At 43.0% G+C, this 24791-nt stretch overlaps 3 protein-coding genes across 3 annotated transcripts; all 3 read right to left on the bottom strand.

The window, feature by feature from the left end:
* Positions 1 to 1769: 1769 nt before the first annotated feature.
* On the bottom strand, positions 1770 to 5722 carry LOC115673633 (uncharacterized). Its single transcript, XM_030595849.2, has 8 exons — positions 5535 to 5722; positions 3775 to 3855; positions 3558 to 3646; positions 3394 to 3468; positions 3001 to 3101; positions 2695 to 2916; positions 2503 to 2565; positions 1770 to 2198 (listed from the first exon to the last, which is right to left on the bottom strand). The coding sequence occupies exons 1-8, from the start codon at positions 5655 to 5657 to the stop codon at positions 2098 to 2100; spliced, it is 855 nt and encodes a 284-aa protein (XP_030451709.1). The 5' UTR covers positions 5658 to 5722; the 3' UTR covers positions 1770 to 2097.
* A 4210-nt stretch (positions 5723 to 9932) lies between these two features.
* LOC115673562 (F-box/kelch-repeat protein At3g24760) lies at positions 9933 to 11595 on the bottom strand. Its single transcript, XM_030595773.2, has one exon. It carries the CDS (start codon positions 11507 to 11509, stop codon positions 10337 to 10339), a length of 1173 nt encoding a protein of 390 aa, XP_030451633.1. The 5' UTR covers positions 11510 to 11595; the 3' UTR covers positions 9933 to 10336.
* A 3520-nt stretch (positions 11596 to 15115) lies between these two features.
* Positions 15116 to 19731, bottom strand: LOC115673650 (3-ketoacyl CoA thiolase 1, peroxisomal-like). Its single transcript, XM_030595874.2, has 14 exons — positions 19583 to 19731; positions 18761 to 18837; positions 18582 to 18666; positions 18348 to 18474; positions 17965 to 18063; positions 17822 to 17889; positions 17609 to 17716; positions 17438 to 17515; positions 17230 to 17362; positions 17036 to 17132; positions 16700 to 16823; positions 16499 to 16607; positions 16143 to 16226; positions 15116 to 15473 (listed from the first exon to the last, which is right to left on the bottom strand). Exons 1-14 carry the CDS (start codon positions 19682 to 19684, stop codon positions 15364 to 15366), a joined length of 1401 nt encoding a protein of 466 aa, XP_030451734.2. The 5' UTR covers positions 19685 to 19731; the 3' UTR covers positions 15116 to 15363.
* Positions 19732 to 24791: the final 5060 nt, after the last annotated feature.

Raw genomic sequence — 24791 nt, forward strand, 5'->3', positions numbered from 1 at the left:
CTCTAACACCAACAACAAAGTTACATGCTCAACCGTTTATTCCAAAAGCTCAAACCGTTAAAGTGCAGTGCATAATATATTTTATATATGAACAATACCCAATTGATTACAAACTCAAGTTACCGAGCTCGATTAGCTTTTACATCACATGAAAGCTAATAAGTGTCTAATTATAGACACTTATTATACGTGAATTCTGAGCTAAAGATTGTTTGCGTTCGGCCACCGAATAATTGAACTTAGGAACTAGACTTCAAACGCGAATATCGATCTTGAACAAATAGTTTCAGCAAGGCCCCAATTTTCACAATCCCGTCTGGCCAGGAAAAGAAACAAAATTGCATTTTTGGCCTGGAACTTTAGAATGATTTTCATTTCAGTCCTATTTAATTTTCGACCTTCTTCCACGCAAACTACCGACGATGTATCTATGGAAGGACATTTATCTGTGTCCTTTATCTCTTTTAGATTACTCCTCCCCAAACGATAAGCTAGAGAGCAATTTTGTCTAGTCGTATTCATCTCACTAAAATGAATAATTCCTACCCGTAAAAGGATTTACAACAAGACTTCACCCATTTTCACGGTCGATCGATAGAGAAATTTTTAGACGCGACATTTTCGCGTGTTGAAATGTCATTATAATGATCGACATATTGCACCTAAAAAAATGCAATCTGTTTTGAATTAGTGACCCTTATAGGCTCACTGTTTCACTTTTGAACCTGGTTGTCCAAAATTGTGATCTGATCCTCACCTTTCTTGATACAAAAAAATAAAAATAAAAAAAAGAACTTACCTTTTTGCCAAGAAGCCGTAAAGGCAAGAATTCTCTTAAGATTCCCAAAGGGTTCATTAAGCAATTTGACACTTTGTCTTAATCTAGAAAATTTTGTACTCAAATCACGACGTCACCCCCTCACATTAACCTTGAGGAACATGCCCATTACCCCGAAGGTAGATCCTCATGCGATGCACATGGACCAGGACGAGTTGAGTATATCCCTAAAAACTAGTCGAGCCGCAAAATTCAAATATCCCTTGTTATAATAAAAGGAACCAATTCACATGAGCCGATTTTATGAAGCGGCAAAGAACATTCCTAGTCATTTAGATGAGAACGCGCAAGCTTTCATGCAACAAAGGAGTAGGAATTGGAAGTATCTGTTAGGGGAAACGTGAACCTGCACAAACTCGCGTAATAAAGGGGACATTAGGGGCTCTCGAGTGGAGTCCATTAGTTGGGGGCATATCTTGTCATTTTATAATGCTTGATTATAACAAAGAAATCACACCTATCCCATACAGCCAATCTTCTTGAAGATGAAACTGGGAAGAGATCCAGTTGCATCATGTCTTAAAAGAATCGCCATCATGAAGGAAAAATCTCTCCTTATGTTTAGAGAGAATTAAAAGAAATCCAGAATCCTCGACACAGAATAATTCAGCCAACCAAAGAATTTCTCCTATAAATTATATGCCAGTGATATCATCATGAAGCCGTTTCCGATTTACATACGTCTTGTCAGACAAGGTTAAAATGAAGCATAACACAGGCATAACACTCTACAGCACACAAAGTTGAACCATGCGTGTATGCATGCCCCTCACCTAAGAGTCGAACCTTGTCATAACATAACCCTGAAGCCATATCTTTCCCAGTGAATCAAGCAAAATGGCATCGTCATATTTCCTTCTTTTAGGCCGATAAAACATTTTCTTAATTAGGTTGTGAGAATACTAGGAACCCATCATCGGGGCGACCAATATGTAATAACACTAAAAATCAAATAAAGAGATACTGGAAATGGAATATAGATACAGAAGGGTGGTGAAAACCACCAGGCAAAATGAATTGCACCAATTTGTAAAAACTCAAGCACTTGCTTCTGGGCTATAAACGCATTAAGATGACCGAAATAAACCTCACCCGCATCCACGAAATGAAGGGGAAAAAACACAAGCCACCTCCTAAGACCATAGCACATAAGCCAACTTTGTCATGCATTTTGAACAGCGAACTCATAAGAGACTAGATCCATTTTGCCAAGGCAATCATTTTTAGCTAAGAGAAGCATAGCGAACAAGAGTCCCCAACTATGCCTGGTTGCCGCCACCCCTCGAGCGGCCACCCATCCTTCCACGACCACGCACATAGCCCCTGCCGCCTCCACCTCTGCCCCTCTCGTATCCACTACCTGCTAAGAAGGCAACCTTAAGTAACGATCGTAAAGAAAGGTAAGCTCACAACAAAAATATTTAAACATTGCACAATAAATGTAGTACGGACATGGAGCACAAGCTAGATAGTGGGGGGTCAAGGGCACACTATATTCAAATTCACATGTATACTTTATTACACTCTGGAGCGTCAGGGACTCATAGGTTTGAAATCACCAAAACTAGAATAGAAGAAAAGGTAGAGAAATTAAACACAACCAAAAGATGTGTTGAATCCACCAAAGAAGACTAGTACAATGAAATATCTAGAAGCAAACTTACCACGGTAGCCCCAGCCCCTGCCTCGTCCGCCACCTCGACCCCAGTTTGAATATCCACCATTATCTAACAATTTCAAAAGGAAAAAGGAAAGTGAATAGGTGACAGATATTCGACACATAAACGCAATGAATCACTAAAGGACCTCAACTTTAGGTGCAAGGTAATCAACCGTTGGGAAGGCAGTAGTCATACCTTGATAGTTTCCACCTTGATAATTTCCACCATTTCCACCTTGATACTCTCCACCTTGATAGTTCCTGCCTTGATAGTCCCCACCTTGATAGTTTCTGCCTTGATAGTCTCCACCTTGATAGTTTCTGCCTTGATAATATCCACCTTGGTAGTTTCCATATCCTCCCCTTCCCCAGGTCCTCCCTCTCCCTCTACCTCGACCCCTCCCCCGACCATATGAATCTAAATATTAAAGGAAGAACCAGTCATCAGCTTTCCTTCCTTCCATGATAAAACCTTAAGTCACAACTTTGTCACAGTAAATACCTTCATTAACAGTATTGTAAGGAACACGTGCTTGTCTAGGCTGTTGCGGCTGATAACGATACTGAGGTTTGGGTTGATCCATTTGAACAGGAGCTTGGTACCTAAGCAAACAAATAACATATCAAACAATCATCTCATAATATCATGTCTAACTGCAAATACTTGAAAAAATTTATTAACAGAATGTAGCAATTTGTGACGGTATCAGTAACTATCTTAACAGGTAGATTACTCAGGGGAAAAATAATATAGTGAAGTTATTTCCTCATATTTCTAAATCAGTCCCCAAGGAAGAAGCACAAAACAAGACACCTTAACTAATTGACTAGGTGGTTGATGCTCACTAGTTTAGCTTCTGAAACCCTTTACGTCATTGTGGACGTCGTAACTTACCCAGGAGAGTTTTTGTCAAGCTCCCTCGTAGACAAGGTAATCGATATCATTGAAACATGTCGAGTCATCTCCACGCTGCATGAAATATTACACTGTCGAAATTAGATGGACCATCTACAAAATTATGTACATGATTAGATTTGAGTTTATATACTGGAGCATACGGTACTAGGCCCTCTTCGATGGGTTCCCATACATCAGTTATGCTAACTGAGCTGATGGAAGTATCCTGATGCAACCGAGGAGTTCTCTTCTGCATGAATACAAGTTTAAGAAGGTGGCAATGAGAATGACTTTGCTAATTTTACATCCTACTGCTTCCTTTTATCCTTCTCATAAAACAATAGCATCCCGTAATAACTAATTTGAACTCACACGAACCTTTATAATCTCCGCAATGGCCACTGTCTTACTGATTGCTTGTCCCATTGCTTTCAAGACAATTTCTCTAACACGTTTCTCCTATACATGAAAAGATATTATTTTAATAAAGATCAAGCATATATTACAAGAATTATCGGTTGGCAAAGGGAAAAATTAAGTCATCTGATTTAAGACCCTCAATCCCTAGAAATGAAAGATAATAGAAGAATCTAAGCCAAGACATTCATATGAAACAAGCAAAATGTTTAAAATGATCTAAAACCAGTAACCATTACATGTGTCACACACATAATATTAACTATCGAGGAAAGGTACTGACTACGAAGGGAAAGTTATCAATCAGTAGATACGTTTCCCCATGACCATCTAATACTAAAAAATCCAGTAATAGTTTGGACATGGAAAAATAATGAACCTACAGTATGAAAGCCATATTAGATTAAGAACAACCACGAAAACAACGCTGATTTTCAACCAGCATGTCATGAACCATCAGAAGCAACTTTTAGGAGAATATCCAAATCAACGATGACTGCCAAATGACAACCGCTAGCATCACCGAATTACAATGCAAAGCAAGTTAAACTTTCAGCCAAGCTCAAAAATCACAAAGAATGTGATTGATTAAACTATAATTTAAGAAGACAGCCCTGACATCGAAAGTTATTCTGTAAATGGTCTCCATATTGACCAAAAAGTAGCCATAGTAATCATTCTGCAGAATGTCTTTTTCCAACAACAGATTAGACACATACCATGACACTAATTCCTTCGAAATAGTGCTCAAAGCATCCCAGTACACTCCCAAATCCAGGCATGCCTCCGCTTTCACAGGATAACCCCCCCCCCCCCCCCTTCTTCCTTTTTGCTCTCTCTCTCTCAAAAAAAAAACACAACGAAATGCAATCCAAATTCAAAAAATCCTCCGCAAAAGCAGCCCGAACTGGTATTCTTTTGTAAAGCGAAGCCTAATCGGACCTCCCAAAAAACTTCCGGCTTCAAAGCAGCTCCACCTCAACAATTCTCTTTGAAAACATTGAGTTCCTTGTTTTGCAGCAACTTAAACAAGCTTGAAAAATGCTTCCAAGTCGAAAACTCAGAATTTCAACTTTTCAGTCAAGCGTGCATCTTCCGGAAATAAGCCACTCGGGCATCTCCGTCTCTTCCTATACGTCAGGGAAGATGTCCACTGAAGGAGCCTCCGCAGATCCATCCAACTACATACTTTCACTCTATAACCAACTGCTGCTCATTCAGGGAATCCGATCAAACTGACTGCAAGACAAACGGGTATGCATCCCGCCACACAAGCAAGGTCACGAGTCTGACAACATCCTATTTCTGTAGATGTACGGCGAGGACACCGACTACTCGGCATTTATCCCTAGAAAACTATCCAAACTGCTAATTTCCCTCGAGTTCTAGCTACTAGCAAACCGCTGCTCAGTTAGGAAAAATCGAAAACGAGAAACGCCGCGGCGCAAAGCCGGCGCCCATTCCACCACGCGAGCAAACAGACTCCGCATCGGGCATTTCCAAGGAACAAACGACCAAAAGCAACCGAAAATCACGAAGCGAAACCAAAAGGCCCAGCGAAAGACCGGCGAAGCAGGGTGCAACGCGGCTGAAATCGCTCATACCTAAAAATCCACCGGAGACGCAGAAGCGAGAAACAGCGCGCACGCGATTGCATGGACGGCGGCGCATTTCAAAGGAGAGAGAGAGAGAGAGAAAGCGCGCGAGAGAGAGAGAGGGACCTGGAGGAGAGTGGAGGCATAGCTGATGTAGTTGCGGATGAGGCCTTGGGTGGTGATGCGGATCTCGTTCTCGTTTATCGGCGACTCCGGCTTCGGCTTCTCCACCCTCTGGTACCGGTCCATCGCCGCCGCCGCCGCCGCCGCGTCGCCCTCCTTCGCCCTGGACGAGAAACCCTAAAACCCCAGCGGCAAAGCACAGCAGCGACCGAGAGAGAGAGACAGAGAGAGAGAGAGAGTGGCTGAGAAAAACCACAAAAGGCTAAAACCTCAAAAAAGCGTTGCGCGAGCGAGCGAAGAGAAGAGAGAGAGAGAGAGAGGGGGGGCGCTTCGCTCCTCACAGCCTTACACGTCGCACTTTCATACGAGAACCGATCTCGATGGAATTTTGACCGTTGGATTCGGAAAGGAAGGAAGGAAGAGGCGGGTGCTGCTCCTTCCCTCTCTCCCCCTCTCCCGACGAGCGAAATGATCCGATCCCACGCGAATCTCCGGTCACGTGGGGCACGTGCGGCCCCGGCAAGACCACTTGCTAAGTAAGTTCTCCCTTCCTTCTTTCTTTTTTGTTTCTTTGGGTCTCAACTTGCTGAGGAAGTATTCCGACCCCGAAACAGAAAGAAAAAACACTTGCTAAGGAAGTTACCTCCAAAAAAAAAACAGAAGGTCACGGGTTCCTCCTTACGTGTTTTATTGTTCTTGACTTCTCGGTGAAATTCCTCTTCAAGCAACATGTTTTGGCAAGCTCTCCGAAAGAAATCGTCAGAAATTTTACTTGTTCGTCGCTGAAAGTCGCTCACTTAAAAGCGTATACTCGCTCACCCCCCCTTCCCTTCATTTACTAGATTTTACTGGTATGCAAGTGTCCTCAACAATCGACTTATTCGCGTGTTTGCCCTGAATTATGGAGTCAGTGTATGTCCGAAGATAGCTCCTTTACTTAAAGAATCTGAATGGAAGAGTATGTCGCAAGCTTTGTATTGCAATTGCGACGACCTTGAGCTTTTCACTTTTGAAGTTCGATCCCAACGGTCGCTAACTCCTTAGTACCACTTGATGAACTACGAATTCACATAATTCTATAACTATCGGTGTGGTCCAGACAGATAGATTGTCGTACTTAGGCCCCGTTTGATTCAGCATTTGAAATGAGCATTGGGGCTCTAAAGTATCTTGGTCAAATGCAAATGGCTTTTGGAATTTTGTTGGAGCACTTTGGGGAAATGCAAAGGACTCTAAAGGCCTTTAGCCTAAGGCAGATCCGGAAGTACTTTGGCAAGTTACATTTTCGAAATGCAAGTTTACTCTTCATCACACTATTCATAGCACTGTTTATCTTCCCCAAGCAGCAGGTCCGGCGGCCGGCAACCGCCGCCTAAGGGGTAGCGCGACACCGGCGACCGCCGCCTGGGTGTCGCGCAACCCTGGCGACCGTCGCCTGAGATCGCGCGACCCAGGCGAGGCTAACCGGCGACTAGATCTGGCCATCGACGATCAGCCAGCGACTAGATCTGGCCGGCGGAGATGGCCAGTAGCCGAGCTCCACCTCAAACTTTTTTTTTTTAAATATTAACAAAAGTCCTTTATAAAATATAGTTTTAACCAAACGGTATTTAAGCCAAAGTTGCTTTCAAATGTGATTTTAAAATACACTTGTCAAACACTACTTGCATTTCGAAAAACCCCTTTAGCCCAAAGGCCTTTGCATTTTACCAAAGGTATTCCCCCAAAGTCGAACTAAACGGGCCCTCAGTATAGATTAATAGTTTGCCGACAGCCCGACCACGTATATGACAAAAGTAGATGCAACACGAGGTACGTAAAGAGTTACCCGAGACAATATACCATGTCATATGTCAAAATATAATAATGTGTCTCAAGTCATTTTCTCGCATCAAAACATCTCGACATCATTGGTTTCCAAAGTCTAACGTTTGATTTGCCGTTTGCTTTAAGACAAAAGGATGTAGGAGAAAAAGGTGACAAAGCGAATCCTTCTCATTTTCAAGTTTGGATGAAGTGTTACGGTCATTTCTGCAACATTTTCCTTCTCCTGTGTCTCCTCTTACAATGACGGATCCAGCGGTGGAAATTGAAACGCGCATCATCCTGCTAACTCACATCTTTCACACCAGAGTCTCCGACAGAATTAGTGGATGACATAAAAGTAAAACCTTACGAACGACTAGAATCACAATGAGTCCTTAGGAGTTACTTTCAAATAGTAATATTGAATGGACCTGAAGCAGGAACAGTGAATATTCAGTGGATGGTGATGAAGCAGACAATTCGTTGCAATCACATGAAGCTACTTCCCTACAAGAACCACTACCAAAGTTACAGATGCCAAAAGAATAAAACACAAGTAGACGGTGCGCAGCCAGGCCCTGCTGCCTATATGTCGAAAGAGAGAAAGAAAGAAAGAGAGAGGAACCGACAGGGTGATGCGGGTTGCGTAGCTTCGTCCTAGTTCTTCCTATGTGAGTTAACTAATGTCGTGGATAAACTGATTTCGGATCATGAATGACAAACTTTCTCCACCTGAAGAACATTGATCATGTGCAGCCACTGGCAGGACGGCAGAAGCATCGATATCCACAGAATTTCGATGATAAACATGTACATTATGCGCTCTCCACTAAAAAGTAAAGCTTAGACATAGCAAACTATAATTACGTCATCTAGAAACATAGTAGGAGAAGCATATGCATTAAATAAAACCCAGACACCGTATCCTGGCGATGAAGAGAATGGCTACAGGACTGTCTTTGGTCGAAGCTTTCTTTTGTGAATTGGTCATGATTTAAAGCGCAATACTGAATGGTTACAACAGTCAGGGAAAGAGCGAAGCAAGACTTCTGCTGATTAAACCCCACAAAATGAATGACTAAAATCACAATGAGTCCTGAGGAGGTACTTTCCAATACAAATAGAATGGACCTGAAGCAGGGACAGCGAATTTCGAGTTGATGGTGATGAAGCACACAATTCAGTGCAATCACATGAAACAACCTCACTACAAGAACCATTGACAAAGTCATTCTGTAACAGATTACAGATTTAAAAAAAGAATTTACACAAAAGTAGACGGGGTACCCAGCCAGGGCCTGAAGAAAGAAAGAAAGAGGAACCAACTGGGTGATCCGGGTGCGCAGCTTCGGCCTAGTTCTTCTCTGTGAATTAACACGAGACAGAACATCAAATGCAACTAATGTCACGTGGAAGAACCGATTTCGGTCATGAATGACTATCTATCGTCACCTGAAAAATGTTGGCCACAGCAAAGAGATAAAGCCCAGGGCAGGATGGCAGGCGCATCAATATTCGCAGAATTTGGATGCTAAACATGTATACCGCCGCCAAAAAGCAAAGCTTGGACAGAGCAAGCTGAAATAGAACGTCTAGAAGCATACTTGGAGCAGCATATGACCTGGAAGTGAACCCAGACACTTTATCCTGGCGATGAAGAGAACGACTATAGAACAGTCTCTAGATGAGCTTTCTTTATGAACTGGTCACCATTAAAGCGCAATACTGAATTTTACTACAGTCAGGGAAAGAGAGAAGCGAGACTTTTGATAAAATTCAAAAGAATTCTCGACTTCTCACTGCAGGGAAAGAATCTTCAAAAGATTCTAGCAAAATGTACTCATAATAGTTGCATTAAGTAAGACACCGATCATCAACAAGAGTAAGAACAAGCACATCAAGAAATACATAAGGGAATATAAAACTGACAAAAAGGTGAAGAAGTACGAAAGAAATTTCAATAACCGCTATATTGTGGTAGGCCACCGATATTGACTCTGGATGGGAAAAACTTGAAAAGAAAGAGAGAATATAGGCGACCCTTCATCTCTCCTGTATAGTGTACACAATCTTCGACCACAATCCTGCAGTTTTCAACTAGATTCCTACTAAAACAATCAACAACTCCTATACTATAAGGCTAAAGAAAGATGGAAAAACCAGCAGCTCGACAATTGGACCATCCAAGATGGCCATACGATGCACAATATCCTTCAGAAGTTGAGACTTGAAGTAGTGGTATTACAATGCCTATTTCCCTTACCCTTTAGAGAATAAAGATGGAAGAAAAATCACTCCAGAAATTCGACCGCTCGAAGATGTTCAGATAAACTGATACATAGGAAAACCTCTACATCGAACTTTAAGGTAAGAAACCGCGAACTCATTGCTAACACGGGACTGTTGAAAAACCTTAGAGATCTGCTTTGCATTTCCCCCTGTTGAAACTTCTACTGGACTGTAGAATCCTTCTCCCCGTGACAACCTTTTTAAACCATGCCATTAACAAATCTGCTAATGCAGAGGGAAAAAGAGTAAAGTCTTACCTACAACTCCAGCACACCAAGTAGAACCTCAACAGGTCGTCAAGGTAAATGCACAAAATGACTATCCATTTATGAGAAGTCTCATACAAGCATGCCAGTGTAACATTCATGAAATGACCAAATATCAGTTACGAGACCTCCACGATGACGGCTTACACAGGGAAAAGTTACTGAAGCAAGCGAAGTTTACTTGCAAAGAAAGGCTGCGCAGCCATTATTCCTACTTAATTCTATCAGAAAGATCAAATACATTCTAGTACAGAAGGTAAACATGCACAAAGAATTTCTGGTGTAACAGATTCACACGACGACATCCTTACAATGCGAAATAAAACAATTATAAGCATATCAGCTTACAAAGATATATAATGGCACATATGCTTATTATACACCTGCCATTAGGGAAAAGGCAAAGAGAGCCCAGGCACAACGCACACCCAGGAGACGAGTCAGTCAGGCAGCTTCATCGGCTTCGCCTTGAAGAACAGTATGAATAGAAACGGCAGAACAAAAGCTGATGACCTTGTGGAACTTATTCACAGGTGATGGCAAATCCGGTAGCCTCCTCCAGCTACACCTGCCATAATCACTACCAATCTCACAGACACAAGCAGGGTACTTCTTGTGGTACTCCTCATTAAACACGTAAATCATATCACCCGATCCAACACATTTCAAGCTCGCAAATTTATCTTCCTCCTCGCTATCGACCAGCCCATTGAGCAAATTCGAGGGCATGATCGCAATTTCCCTGAACTCCATGCTCGTCTCGTCGATCTGCCACAAGTTAAACGACGGCCCGCTCGGCCCGACGCACATGCCAGCCAGGACGAGCCGTTCCCGGCACGCGATCAAGAAGGAAAACAGGACCCCGGGCGGCCTCAGCGTCTGCACATCGCTCCAGATCCGATGGCGCAGGTCGAAGCACGACAAGAAGCAGGAATAGATCCCGAAAACATAAAACCTACCCCGGAAGAGCGCCGACGACAGGGACTGCGACGAGTTCCCCGGGCGGAAGTCGGCGGGCAAGGGAGGGCAGAGGTCCCAACGGTCCGACCGGGGATCGTAAATCTCGACCGCCAGCCGGTCCTCGATGTCGACCAGATTACCGATGAACCCGTCGCCCCCGACCACCACGAATCTCAGCCCGGGGCCGGGGCCGTCGCCGTCGCCGCCGCCGAAGACGGCGAGGAGGGGATTGATCCGGGAGAAATGGAGCGGGGAGGTGGCGCGCCAGGAGTCGCGGAAGACGCGGGTGAAGGAGAAGGTCGGGGTGGTAGTGAAGAGGAAGCCGGAGGAGGCGGTGAAGGAGAAGGAAGGGTCGTCGCGGTGGGTGTGGATGGGGAGGCGGAACCAGGCGCCGGAGAGCGGGTCGAAGGCGAAGGACTGGTTGTTGCGGGAGGAGGTGTTGTGGATGCCGTAGAGGAAGAACCAGCACGGGGCGGAGGCAGGGGAATCGGGGCTGGGGCGAGGACGATTGGAGGAGGAGACGATGATGGAGCGCCAGAGCTTGCACACGGAGGAGGCGCGGAGGAGGGAAGGGACGGGGAGGAGGGAGAGGATGAGGTCCACGAGGTCGGTGGAGAGGGAGTTGATGGTGGTCAGCGACGGCGGGGAGTCCGACATCGCCGGAGGGGAGGGGGAGCTCGCGACGGTGGCGCTCGCGCGTGTCGTGTGCGGAGAGACGGAGGAGGGGGCGTTGAACTTGCGCGCGGGGGTTGGTTGGGTTGGGGGGAAGATGGAACGGTAGTTGTACACGTTTGTTGTGGTGGTGGTGGTGAAGGGATGTGGAGAAGTAAAATGGCAGTTAATCCCACTTACGTTTTTCCCTTTCTTCCTTTAAAAAAAAAAAAGGATTACTAATTTAGTCTCAAATTAATACCACAAAAGTTTTCAAATTATCACGTTAATATATTCAAAATTAATTTTTGTATCATGAAAAATCACAAATTAATACGTAATTTTATCGTAATATTTTGGTAGATCAATAAATTGGTCGGTCCAAAGTAAACATGGCACCAACGTGCCGGTTTGGAATTTTTTTTTTTTTTTGGTGGTATTGACCGTTTCGTTTTTCTGAGCGCTGTTTTATTTTAGTCGATAATGAGGTTTGGAGGCACAAGCAAACATGTAATGTAATGAGAGCGTCTAGAAGGGAGGCATCTCCTCTTGCTTTGGGTCCAAATCTGCAGGTGCAGCCTGCATTCTTTGGCATTTGCATCTTTCCCGCCCCCGAAGCAAATCCGACGCCGCGCTTCATCGTGCCTCTAAACTCAACACCGTAATTTGCGAACCAACTCGAACCCGACTCAGTCGCTCTCGAGTTCCGGCGACTCGAGCGTTTAGTCGTGTTAGAAACTCGAGCTCGAAAAGACTTTGACAGATTTGACTCGCAAGCTCGACGGAGCTTTCGAAATCGCACTTGCGACGTAGATCCTATAGCACGACATCGTATCCTCTTCGTCATGGACCGTATAGTGCTTCGAGGATTCAAGAAGTCGACATCGACCGAGTTCAAGCCGAGTTTCGAGCGGATGTTGGGGTGTCTGCTAAAAACAGTAAGTTTCAACATCCAACACTGACAAAAACAAATATTGCATTATGAAATTCTTCTTGAGGAAACATTTTGGTCGCAACCGCAGCATCATTCGTTCAACCACAAAGAAAGAATTAGAAAGATGGTTGAACGACTTTTGCCTCACGTGACGAAGAAGAATCGAGAACGTAAGTTATGAAAAATCATGCTGAAATTGACATTTTTACGGGGTTAGTCTGAAAAAAGAAAGAGAAGAACTTTTGTCCACGATGGGAAAAAATAAAGAAGAAAAAACTTCAATCCCGATTTGGGATTAGCGCACGTGTTGGACTCTCATTGGTGTTGATTACGACCCGCTAATCTAAAAGTCGATCGATAGTCCGTCGTGCCATTTTCTTCGGCGAAAAGCTCGATTCACATTATTTCGGGAAAAGTGCAAAAAAAGTCATAAACCTTTTGCATTAGTGTCAATTTAGTCTTAAACCTTTTTTTGATGCCAATTCAGTCCTAAACCTTTGCATTGATGCCAATTTAGTCCTAAACCTTTTTTTGTGCCAATTAAGTCCTAAACCTTTTAAATTGGTGCAATTCGATCCTAAACTTTTTGTTTTTGTGCCAATTTAGTCCTTAGGCCAATTTTGAACCGAATTTGCTAGCGTGGACACTGCTGGCATTGTCGGTCCGATGACGTGGACAACTTTAATAATATTTTAATATTTTTTGAAAATTTTTTTTTGCCTTTTTTTTTCTTTTTTTTTCCACTTTTTTTTTGTCTCTCTCCCTCCTTCCTCGGGCCGGTCGCCGGACCGGCGACGCCGAGGTCGGCAAGCTCGACCTCGCCAGGCCCCGGCGAGGGCGGCCTCGCCGCGCCTCCGGCGAGGTCGTGCGAGGCTCGAGCCCTCGCCGGAGGCCGCGGCGAGGTCGAGCCTCGCCGATCAAGGCGAGGTCGAGCCTCGCCCGATCAAGGCGAGGCTCGAGCCCTCGCCGGAGGCCGCGGCGAGGGCGAGCCTCGCCATGGTCGGGCGAGGCCCAGGCCTCACCGGATCGCGAGGTCGGGCCTCGCCCGGCGACCTCGCCGGATCTGGCGAGGTCGAGCCTCGCCCGACCAAGGCGAGGCTCGCCCTCGCCCGCGGCCTCCGCAAGGTCGCGGGCGAGGCCCGACCTCGCCCGGATTCGGCGAGGTTGGGCCTCGCCCGACCATGGCGAGGCTCGCCTCGCCGCGGCCTCCGGGTGAGGGCTCGAGCCTCGCCCGACCAAGGCGAGGCTCGCCCTCGCCGCGGCCTCCGGGGGTCGCCGGGCGAGGCTCGACCTCGCCGGATCCGGCGAGGTCGGGCCTCGCCCGACCATGGTGAGGCTCGCCCTCGCCGCGGCCTCCGGCGAGGGCTTGAGCCTCGCCCGGCGACCTCGCCGGAGGCCGCGGCGAGGCCGCCCTCGCCGGTGGCCGGCGAGGTCGAGCTCGCCGCCTCGGCCGATCGCCGAAGGAGGGAGAGAGACCAAAAAAAAAAAGTGGAAAAAAAAAAAAAAAAAGGAAAAAAAATTAAAATTCAAAAAATTAAAATATTATTAAAGTTATCCACGTCGGCGCCGTGACCACGTTGGCAAATTCGATCAAAATTGGCGGAAGGACTAAATTGGCACAAAAACAAAAGGTTTAGGACTGAATTGGCACCAATTTAAAAGGTTTAGAACTTAATTGGCACCAAAAAAAGGTTTAGGACTAAATTAGCACCAATGCAAAAGGTTTAGGACTGAATTGGCACCAAAAAAAGGTTTAGGACTAAATTGGCACTAATGCAAAAGGTTTAGGACTTTTTTGGCACTTTTCCCCATTATTTCTAATAACGATTTCGTATTATAATTGTAGTGCAATTAGAATCACTCTTTTTATTTAGGAGATTGATTTGCAATGAGGTCTCTCATGCATTTGTCAGGCATGAGCTTGGAGCCAGCGCATTCTTCGGTTCACTTGGAACAAACGCAATATATTTCTGTAGAAAAAGACCAAAGAAAGACTCGACTCAGAATGCTCACGATAGAAACTGGGTTTTTGCTTATTCTCTTGATGAAAAAGGGAAAACTTAATCGTTTCTAGCAGACACAATAGACCTGCGATCGTTTCATGGGTTTCCTTCTATAAACCTGTGATTGCAGCATTGCGAACGGCATTAATAGAGGTGATGATTAGGCGGGCTCGAGCGGACCTGACTCGTTTCTCGGACCGACCAGTCGTAAATTAGATATATATATAGCAGGTTTCGAGCCCCATAGGCTTTAACTTTGTCACTGAATCATCTTTCCCTACACCAGCTCAAATTAGCCTTCCAGCTTATTCGACCGGGGCGCTGTATGCTGTAAAAGTCCAAGAAGTGATTTTGCAGGAACCAATTCAATGCAGAACAGACGACTCCATACACCAAGAACACCCAAATCAACACATAGGCTCCTAAAACAGAGACTAGAAGCGGTTACATGAAACATTTAACAGCCTGCAATCTGTCTCATCGACATGATTCTTCATCATCTCGAATTTTGATGATCTTCAGGTAACCTAATTCTAGCTAACATTAGATGGTGCAACCGAAAGGGAATCTTAGGTGCAAAACTAGACAAGAAGTTTTTCCTAGACTCCACCAAACTCTGAGTAGAACCTTTTTCGACAAATCTAGGAGTGGCCAAATCCACAGGAACCGAACAGCTATGAAAGTAGACTCGGTAGATGCGTTAAGTGTCCGAGAACAATACATTTCATGCCGCCATATCAAAGTTGATAGCGACAGCCTGGAGGATGACATTGTACAGTCACTAGCAAATCAGATGTACATTTATCGCCAAAATGTGGCGCAGATCTAGGTTCGCGCCATTTATTGGGGTCTTATTGCGTTTGAAATTGAAAAGACTGACACCTCACCAATCTCAAACTCATAGATAATAAACCCACTCGCATCTACTGAGCATCCCTAGACAGGAGGTTGTTTATCTCGACAGTTCGAGCATTGGATAGTTCGTCGACACAGTCCCCTCTCTCGAAAACTGCCGCTGCACCCATACCTGAACCTGCATTGACCATAATCAAGAAAGTACTTAGTTGATGGAAAAGAATGAATGCGCCATGTCATTTTTCCTTTGTAGTTCACTAAGAGGGAGTCGGCAATATGTTATGGCATGTATCAGAAATTTCCCTAACCACACCGCAGAAGTCTATTCCCAGACAATGAATAGCAATTTATGACAAAAGGGTTTCCGAAATGAGATGCTCACATGATAATCCTGATTAATCTGACCAATCTGATTAAACCCCGATGCCAGATTGAGGTTAAAATATGTAAGAAACAATTCCAGGGTACCAGTACTTTAGCCCTAACAGCAGGATATAACCATGTAAGTACCCTGATGACCAAGCAGTGCTTCTGTCAAAATTCATCTGTTAGGTTAACCATTGAGGAATCAGATCAGGAATAAGGTAAACATGCATCACGTGACGGTCTCAATCCCGAAATACTGCCAGATGATCTAAACATTGATGTTCTTATAGAACGGATGGTGAACTATTTTCCCTCTTGTCCAGAAGAGATCGTCAAGATTAAAGTATGAATAGACGCACATGTTGTTCCGCAAGGTCCACTGTATTTGTTCATTTATTTTTTTGACAGAGGCTATTTGAAAACTAAAGAAGAAGTTATTAAATCCTTGGCAAAGAGAGGAGGCACAAAGACGAATACAAACCTATGCACATTGATATTACTCCAAAGCGGCAGTCTCTACCCCGACGCTTCATCTCATTCAAAAGAGTCGCTACACATCGTGCACCTGAGGCAGAAGAATGTCCATATCTTAGGCAAATAGACATTATAGAATAAATGCTTCACGTGACATCACCTCGATATTCTAACCTGCATGAATCATTCGTATGAAACTTCGGAGCAGATATGTGCATGTAAAATCTCATCTCATCTTATACTAGATTCAACTAACAGTCATTGATTCCAAAATAGAAGACACGTTTATGAGAAGAAAATAGGGGAAATCTTTTCACTGGATTCCAGAAGTCATTGTGGTGCTTTCTCGTCATTGCGAGTTACCTGTAGCGCCCAAAGGATGCCCAAAAGCTATGGCACCCCCATTAACATTGACTTTTTCTGGATCAAGCTCCAATTTTTTACAACAATACACGTACTGAGATGCAAATGCCTGAAAAATAACAGCCATACAGCAAAAAACTATTACAGACCTGAATTTGCATTTCCACTGCAGAATTGAAGATGATATTAGACAGTCTCTACCTCATTTATTTCAAGAAGGTCAATATCATCGAGCGCGAGCCCGGCAGACTTTACTGCAGCAGGAATGGCAACAGCAGGACCAATTCCCATGACAGCAGGATCCACACCAACAGCCGCAAAACTCCTAAAAGTAAGTGCACAGACAGTCAGATTCTAGTCAGAGAAAGAGGTAGCATACAAGATAAGAAACAAGGTCTATCTAACGATATTAAGTGGCCTTCTCACTATAGCACTCCTCATATTAACAAGAGCAGTTGCCCACCAAAACTTGAACTCCAGGTTACATGTAAAAATGCACTTTCTAACACTGAATTTGCAAATACGGTGATTTCCCACCTGAAAACACCAAGAATGGGCAACCCCTTCTGCACAGCCAAAATTCTCTTCATTAGCAGTACAGCCGCAGCTCCATCACTCACTTGACTAGCATTCCCTGACAGCATTAAAAAAGCATAAGCTCATCAAGGAGCAACAAAAATATAATCAATGCAACATCACGAATTATGAAAGCAGGACTAGTTGTTAGATACCAGCTGTTGTTGCCCCATCCTTTTTGAAGGCGGGCTTCAGCTTTGCTAAGTCATTCATATTCGTGTTTGGTCGGATACCGTCGTCAATGGAAATCGTGACTGGCTTCTCCTCTCCAGTTTTTGGATCAACAATCTTTGTATAGAAGTCAACAGTTAGGTCATTGTAGAAACAGCCCAAGCCAAATTGCAACCGTGACTGTATATATACCTTTGTAGATACAGGAATGATCTCGTCTTTGAATTTCCCTGATTGCGTGGCAGCATAAGCTCGCCTATGAGATTCAACCTTTTCCAGAAAATTAAGAAGATTTCAATAAGATTATACCAGACTGTTAAATCAGGAAACAATAGAACATTTTGAAATATTTACGACACTTACAGCAGCCTGGTCTTGCTCTTGTCTGGTCACGCCGAAACGCTGGGCCACATTTTCAGAAGTGATCCCCATTGGAAGAAGACAATCCCGCGCTTGTGCAAAGCTGTGTACCTGTTTTTTAGTGATATTCAGCCAAACAATTCATTTTTCTGAGTAACAAATGTACTTTTTTTTGCTTTCCCTCTCAAATTTCCTAAATTTAAAAGTTGGGCATACTCTTGGGTTGACTTTAGGAACTCCGCGAACTTGGTCTACAGTCATCGACTCCAATCCAGCCCCAATTCCTGAATAGAGAAGGTGATTATTGAAGGCCAAAAAGAATGCTCAAGGAAGGCGTTCATTTCCAGTGTCACACTAACCAATGTCATAAAAACCAGCTTTAATGGAAGCAGCAACATCAGCAACCGCCTGCAGGCCAGAGGAGCATTGCCTGTTGACAGTTCGGAGTGGCACAGTATCTGGTACAAGCAATGAAGCAGATTACGCATAAGCATTGGCCAATTTAAAAGGAGTTTTGATTCACATAGTTAAAACAACTAAATCATATAGTCTATCTTCACATCTTCATCGAGCTTGTAAAGTTAAATGTACAGATGTTAAACCATTTCATGGTAGCAAGCAAAAAAATCAACCAATTCTGATGACAGATTCATACTCAATGTATGGCTTAAAGTAAACTTTGATCTATCCACTGTATGGTTATAGAAAAACAGCAACTGATCAATGTGAACTTAAAACATACCGGGGAAACCGGCATAGAATGCTGCCATCCTGCACTCAATTCCCCTTTGCGATCCAGGAGCTAAGACCGTGCCAACGACTATATCCCCGACCTCTGCAGGATTCAAGTTGGTCTTTTCCACTAAAGCCTGCGAATATTGACATAAATGCAAGCGGCTAATACTCATACATGCATCAAAGAGATTCGCCATCTTAAGCAAAAATCGTCTTTGACTTTGTCACTGTGAGTCCTTACCCTCAGAACAGGGGCGAGCAGATCCTCGGGAAGGGTGTCCTTGAAACCCCCGCGCTTGGACTTGCAAATGGCCGTGCGATACGCGCTGTAATCAAAAATATTTTTGAAGCAATAGTAAGAAACTCCAGTTTGCAAAAGAATAGCGACTTTTTCTCGCTTCACAAATTAATCCGACTTACGCCACAATCACCACATCATCGCCAAAACTTGCTGTCCTATGGTAGGCTGCGAGGTCCCCAGCAGCACATGCCGAGGCCTGATAGACAAATTCACAAACAATTAGTTTGCAGCAGAGTCACAAAAAATAGCCATGTCGGCGAAGATTTTTGAGGTGCTTAGCAGATGATTCGACGCTATGCTATCTGTGAAGCAAGGGAAGTGGTGCATAAAATTTCCAATGAAACAATTTTCTTTCTTGGCAGTAATATACTTGAGCTGATGATTCGACCTTCCGTCCAAGTAGGGCCCAAATTTCTCTCAAGTTTTCATCTTTAATTCACCTTCACACTTGGATAGCCAAATCAGTCGAAAGCACATTGGCTTTCAATGACTAAACAGCGACGACATGAACAGTTGAAGGACAACTCATCAAAACAATCTCATCCCAATCATGCATTCATATTAAACATATCAGCACTCTCGCAAAGAAGCCATTGGCTCATCCTTAACCGCCCCACCCCCCCAAAAGAAAAGGACAGCTGACAATGAAGTAAACAAAAGAAAGCTACGTTAAATCAACATCCTGAAAAACAACTAAAGGCGATTACAATGAACTATAATGGGTGAAAGAAAAAAGAGAAGCAAAAATCGGCAACAGCCCCTGACACCAGCAAGAAAAAAGAAACAGAGGAACAAGAACAACATTTGGGTCCGATCTTGTTTAATGCTTCAATCATCTTCACTGTTTCCTCTACTCAAAAGACGCATGCTCTTCTTTTCACCCTGAATTCCAAACTGGAAGATCATTCAAAACCGAAAAAGGCCGAAAGCTTTAGACTTACGGAAACACCGGCCGATCGTGGGGCGTGAGAAGGAGACCCAGATGAAGAAGAGGGCAGTAAATGTTGAAGCAGGACTCTCTGTCTATCGACCGCTCTCTCCATCTCTCTGTAGGATCTTCTGTGAGATGGGCGGATTGCCGTGGCTGTGATTTATAGTTGGAAGAGAAGTAGATTAGGCAAAAGTCTCTCGTGTACTTTCGCAGTAGGAGGAAGAGGAGAGACCGAGCGTGGGACCAACGAAAGGTGAGTGGGTGCTGTCCCCTTTATTTTCTCCGTATCCTGCTCACGTTTTCCACAGGTTCAAGTCAACGTCAGAGTGACGGCGCTCTTTCGCACGAAGTGGCAATCTCTATCTCTCCTACTTTTTTGCTTTTTATGGCCATCGGTTGTTGCAACTGCTCTTTGCTTAGTGTATTTTTGCGTGACATTTTTTTAATATATTATCATCTCGATAATATTTTTTGGTGATTGATTAAATCCTGAAAATGAACTGAAATATATTTTTTATCGTTTTGATATATGTTTTTTAAATAGACATGGATTATTTGGACACTGAGGCTGCGCATGACAACTTGCCAAATAGTATTTGATTCTGTTCTTTTGTTCCCAGAATCAGTTTGGGAACAGAAATGCGTTTGTTTAATTTTTTGATTCTGGGCACAATTTTGTCAAAAATTGTTCCCAAAATCAGTTTTCAAGAATAAAAAAAAACGTAGCTTCTTGATTCTGGGAACAATTTTGAGAATCAATTTTTTTTTCTTCTTCCTTTTCTTGGTTTTTAATGTAGCTTCTAATGTCCGGTCCGAGGACAGCCCTCGCCAGATCTGACGAGAATAAAATATTATTAATAAAAAATATTATTAAAATAAAAAATATTTTACCGGTCATGGCCGGCGACCAGGCCATGGCCAAAAAAAAGAAAAATATATATTTTTAATAAAAATATTTTAATAAAAAAATATTTTACCTGCCATGGCCGGTGACGAGGCCATGGCAAAAAAAGAAAAAATATATATTTTTAATAAAAAATATTATTAATAATAAAAAAAATTACCGGCCATGGCCAACGACCAGGCCATGGCCAAAAAAAATAAAAATGTATATTTTTAATAAAATTTTTTAATAAAAATATTATTAATAAAAAAAATATTTTACAGGCCATAGCCGGCGATCAGGCCATAGAAAAAAAAAAGAAAAATATAAATTTTTAATAAAAATATTTTACCAGCCATAGCCGGCGACTAGGCCATGGCCAAAAAAAATAAAAATATATATTTTTAATAAAAAAATTTTAATAAAAAAAATATTTTACCGGCCATGGCCAAAAAAAATAAAAATATATATTTTTAATAAAAATATTTTAATAAAAAAAATTATTAATAAAAAAAATATTTTACCGGTTATGGCCGGCGACCAGGCAATGGTCAAAAAAAAGAAAAAATACTTTTAATAAAAATATTATTAATAAAAAAATATTTTACCGGTCATGGCCGGCGAGCAGGCCATGGCCAAGAAGGAGGAAAAGAAAAAAAGAAAAGAAACAAAAGAAAGAAATATTAAAATATTTAAAAATATTATTAATGAAAAGAAATTTTGTAGCGTTACCAAACGCATTTCTGTTCTTTTTCTATTCCAGCGATGAAATTTTGGGCCGTTAACAAACGCCTTAAAATGCTCAGAATCAATTCCGAGCACAAAATCAAAAAGAATCATTTCTGAGCAAAATCTGTTCTCGGGCACAGAATCGTTGTCATGCGCAGCCTAATAGTGTTACTGGACTGAGATTATGTTTGGATAGCGTATATAATATGCATTGTTGGTTCATCTTCTAAAGAAAACCATATGCAAGCACTGGAATCCTGAATACAATCGTAATAGACCCCGACCCGAGCGCTGGGACCGAGGCAGGGGCACCTATGTATGGGCCAGGCCTCAATGGACCCGAGCGCGAGCACCAAGGTCCCAGGCCGGCCTCGATGGATCCGGGTACAACCTTTTGTGGACTTGGGCTCAGGTGTTGCGAATCCAAGCTCGGGGAGTGGGATCTTGTGCTCGACCTTTATGGACCCGGGCTAAGGCGTGGGGCATCAGGCACAAGCACCAAGGCTTCGGGCGCGGGCATAAGTCCCGTGCTCGGCCTATGTGAACACACATTGGCAGCAAATGTGATCGCCCGGTGGGGTACACAAGCAGGAATCGCGTGCATCGCGTTCCCATCGAACTACCTTACTTGAATTCCCACGGGGAAAGTGCTTCGCGATTGCGGTGTGTTTTCGTAAAACCCAAGACAAATGAAACAAATAGAGAACAAGACTTCTTGACTTTGACTAGAGGGGTGGACCCACGGGGGGAATCTTGAAGTTGTCCTAAAAGAACACAATTCACGTTCGTATGCATCTCTTCCCCAACGTGGCTGCTTTTGCGGGGGGCCCGAGGCAGCCACTCACAAGTAATTATGAAGGACACCACTGCACTATATCGTGTGATTTTCCTTTTCAACGATAGTCTTGCGCTTAATTATAACGATACGCCGCGACGTCGTAGGATCATTCTACGCCCTCGTGTCCCACTCCCGGGAAGAAGTCATGGCAATTGTCTTCTTACACGTTTCAAATTTGAATTTGAAGTCATAGGGTCGAACGAAAACATTTCTCTTCTCCTATCCTATTTTTGGCTATCTCTTTTCTGGATAAGTTTCTAAGCAAAAAGTAGCGTTTGATAACGACACAAAATTTTTATTCCCAGAATAGAAATTCGTTTGATAACGACACAAAATTTCTATTTCCGCCAGCGAGCAACGGGAGCGGGCAAGGGAATGGCGATGGGTGGCAGCAGATGGCCGATGAGCAGCGACAGGAGGACGACGATGGATGGCCAGCAGCAAGCAGCCGACGGTGGACGGCTAGCGAGCGGTGGTGGCCGACAATGGGCGGCGGCAAACGATTGATGAGCGGCGGCGGCTGGTGGTGGTGACGGGCGACAATGGCTGACCGGTGAGCGAGCGAGCAGCAACAGTGGGCGGTGGTGATGGGCAGCGGTGGATGGAAGGCGAGCGGTGGCAAATGGCGACGGACGGCAAAGGTGAGCAATAAAAGAAAGTTGCTATTTCTATTTCTGTTTCAGAAATAGAAAAATGTAAAATTTTAACTTCTCATTTTTATTCCAAATTTATTTATGGGCCAAAATTTGTTCTAGAAATTAAAAAATGAAATTATTTTACCAAACGGATTTCTGTTCCATGCCTGTTCTCATGAACAAAAAAATAGAGAAATAGAAAAACATAATGATTATCATTCGCGTCCTTAGAGTCCACTTGACCCAACTTCTACTTTTTTCTTAAAAGAAAATGACAAGAGAGCATTGGAATCTTTCGACGCGGTCAACATATTAACTTAATTATTAAAAAGTCATGGAAAATATGTATTATTTTCCCAGCCAATAGTTGTACATTTTAATAATCTTGGAATGTCGTGCCTTAAGTAAAAACTTACTTCGCGAAAGCAGCAAGATTTGAGAAACATAAAATAAAAGTGAGTTCTAAACAAGTAAACAGACTTTCTAACAAAATGTTTTGACCTTTTAATAGAAGGGTTAATACCACGAAAAATCTTAAATTGGTACGTTCGTGCCACATTTACCCCAAACTGGTGTACCCGTGCCATATTTACCTCAAACTAATGATTACGTTACAAAAAATCCCAAACTAGTACATCCGTGACACATTTACCCTAAATCAATATATCCGTGCCACATTTTTACCAGTTTGGGATAAATATGGAATCAGTATATCAGTTTGGGTTAAATATGGTACTTGTGTATCAATTTTGGATTTTTGTGATACGGAAATTAGTTTGAGATAAATATCGCACGGACAAACATATCAATTTAAAGTTTTTGGTGGTATTAGCGTTTAATAGAAAACGACAAATTCCCGAATAACCAAACCAAAAGGAAAACGCCATGGCCGCAAAGGAGGGAAAATGACCTGTCCAATCCAAATCGCACCTATAATGCTGCATGCGGTGGAGAGACATGATTAGCTCGGCGACCCAACGTTGCACGAAATACTTTCTCAGAATTGCGGGCTTGTGCCCGAACCACGCGATGAACAATATGTAGGCCCAAGGACCAGGCCCAACAGCTCCAAAACGACGGGAAGCCTCTAGGCATTGCCTGCTTGTCTTCGTTTGTGGAGCTCAGCTATTGGACTTCGTTCTTTATGCTGGTTTAGTTCTTCATCTTCGGCCCAATCGCAAAGTCTTGGGCTCAGAAACTGTAGTTGACAGTGGTCTTATTGGGTGATCTCCGGCCCAGTCTGAGCCCTCCCTTTGAGCAGATTTATTTGGCAGGCCCAGTTTCAGAACAACTTCGCTAGATCTGTTCTTGATGGAGACAAGTTTTTACCGCTTCATTTGGTAAAACTTTCAATGTAAGTAGTTAGTATCCCCACGATCATTCTGTTTTATTTTCCTCTTTTCTTGTATAAAACGGGGCCCAAGCCAAAAGAAGAAAATTACGGATGGGTTTGTTTCAGGGAAAGTGTTTTCCGGGAATCCGTTTTCCGAACTTTCACCCGTTTGGTTCGTTGAAAATGATTAATCACCCAAAAACACTTTCCGGTCAAGAAAAATATTTACGTATAAATTTAGGAAAGTAAATTCCCTAATCTAATAAGGTGAAAACACTTTTCGGAATTGCTTCCCTTTACTTTTTTAATATTTTATTCTTTTCTTTCTTTTTTTCTTTTTCTTTTTTATTTTAAAAATAAAAATATTTAAAAATTCGATTTTTTTTTTGCATGAGATAAAATCATGGGATTGAAATCATTTTTCAAATGAGATCCAAATATCAGAAAATATTTTCGATCACATATCACTAAACAAAGTAAAACTAACTATTTTTCTAGAAAATTATTTTCCGGAAATTTTTTTCAAAAATATTACATTTTCCGTGAAACAAACGCACCCTACATGCGAATTTTCCACGGCAAAAGAGACACCGGTCATGTCTCCTAGAATCGATGCAGTTTGGTTACTAGGTGGTTACTAGGTGGATGCACACTTACGAATCCAACTTTGACCCTGGTAAGACGAGAGTCGAAACCCAAAAAGTAAGCCCAAACACGACACTATTTGCACCGTATGGTTCTTATTTCATTGGCAGATCTTTATTCTCATTTCACTGCCGTGAGTTTTTTGTCGACAAATTC

The sequence above is a fragment of the Syzygium oleosum genome, unplaced genomic scaffold, assembly GCF_021117445.2.
Source record: "Syzygium oleosum isolate NSW1041296 unplaced genomic scaffold, Sole_v2.1 Sole_v2.09, whole genome shotgun sequence".
NCBI classification, from domain to species: Eukaryota; Viridiplantae; Streptophyta; class Magnoliopsida; order Myrtales; family Myrtaceae; genus Syzygium; species Syzygium oleosum.

Coding starts and splice junctions, on each gene's coding strand:
- LOC115673650 (XM_030595874.2), bottom strand. CDS start 19,684: ATGGAGAGAGCGGTCGATAGACAGAGAGTCCTGCTTCAACATTTACTG. Junction 17,890..17,964: donor AGCTGGTTTTTATGACATTG/GTTAGTGTGACA, acceptor TTCTCTATTCAG/GAATTGGGGCTGGATTGGAG. Junction 16,608..16,699: donor ACCTTCTTGAAATAAATGAG/GTAGAGACTGTC, acceptor GTTATTTTTCAG/GCATTTGCATCTCAGTACGT.
- LOC115673562 (XM_030595773.2), bottom strand. CDS start 11,509: ATGTCGGACTCCCCGCCGTCGCTGACCACCATCAACTCCCTCTCCACC.
- LOC115673633 (XM_030595849.2), bottom strand. CDS start 5,657: ATGGACCGGTACCAGAGGGTGGAGAAGCCGAAGCCGGAGTCGCCGATA. Junction 3,469..3,557: donor ATCGAAGAGGGCCTAGTACC/GTATGCTCCAGT, acceptor TATTTCATGCAG/CGTGGAGATGACTCGACATG. Junction 3,102..3,393: donor CTTGACAAAAACTCTCCTGG/GTAAGTTACGAC, acceptor TTGTTTGCTTAG/GTACCAAGCTCCTGTTCAAA.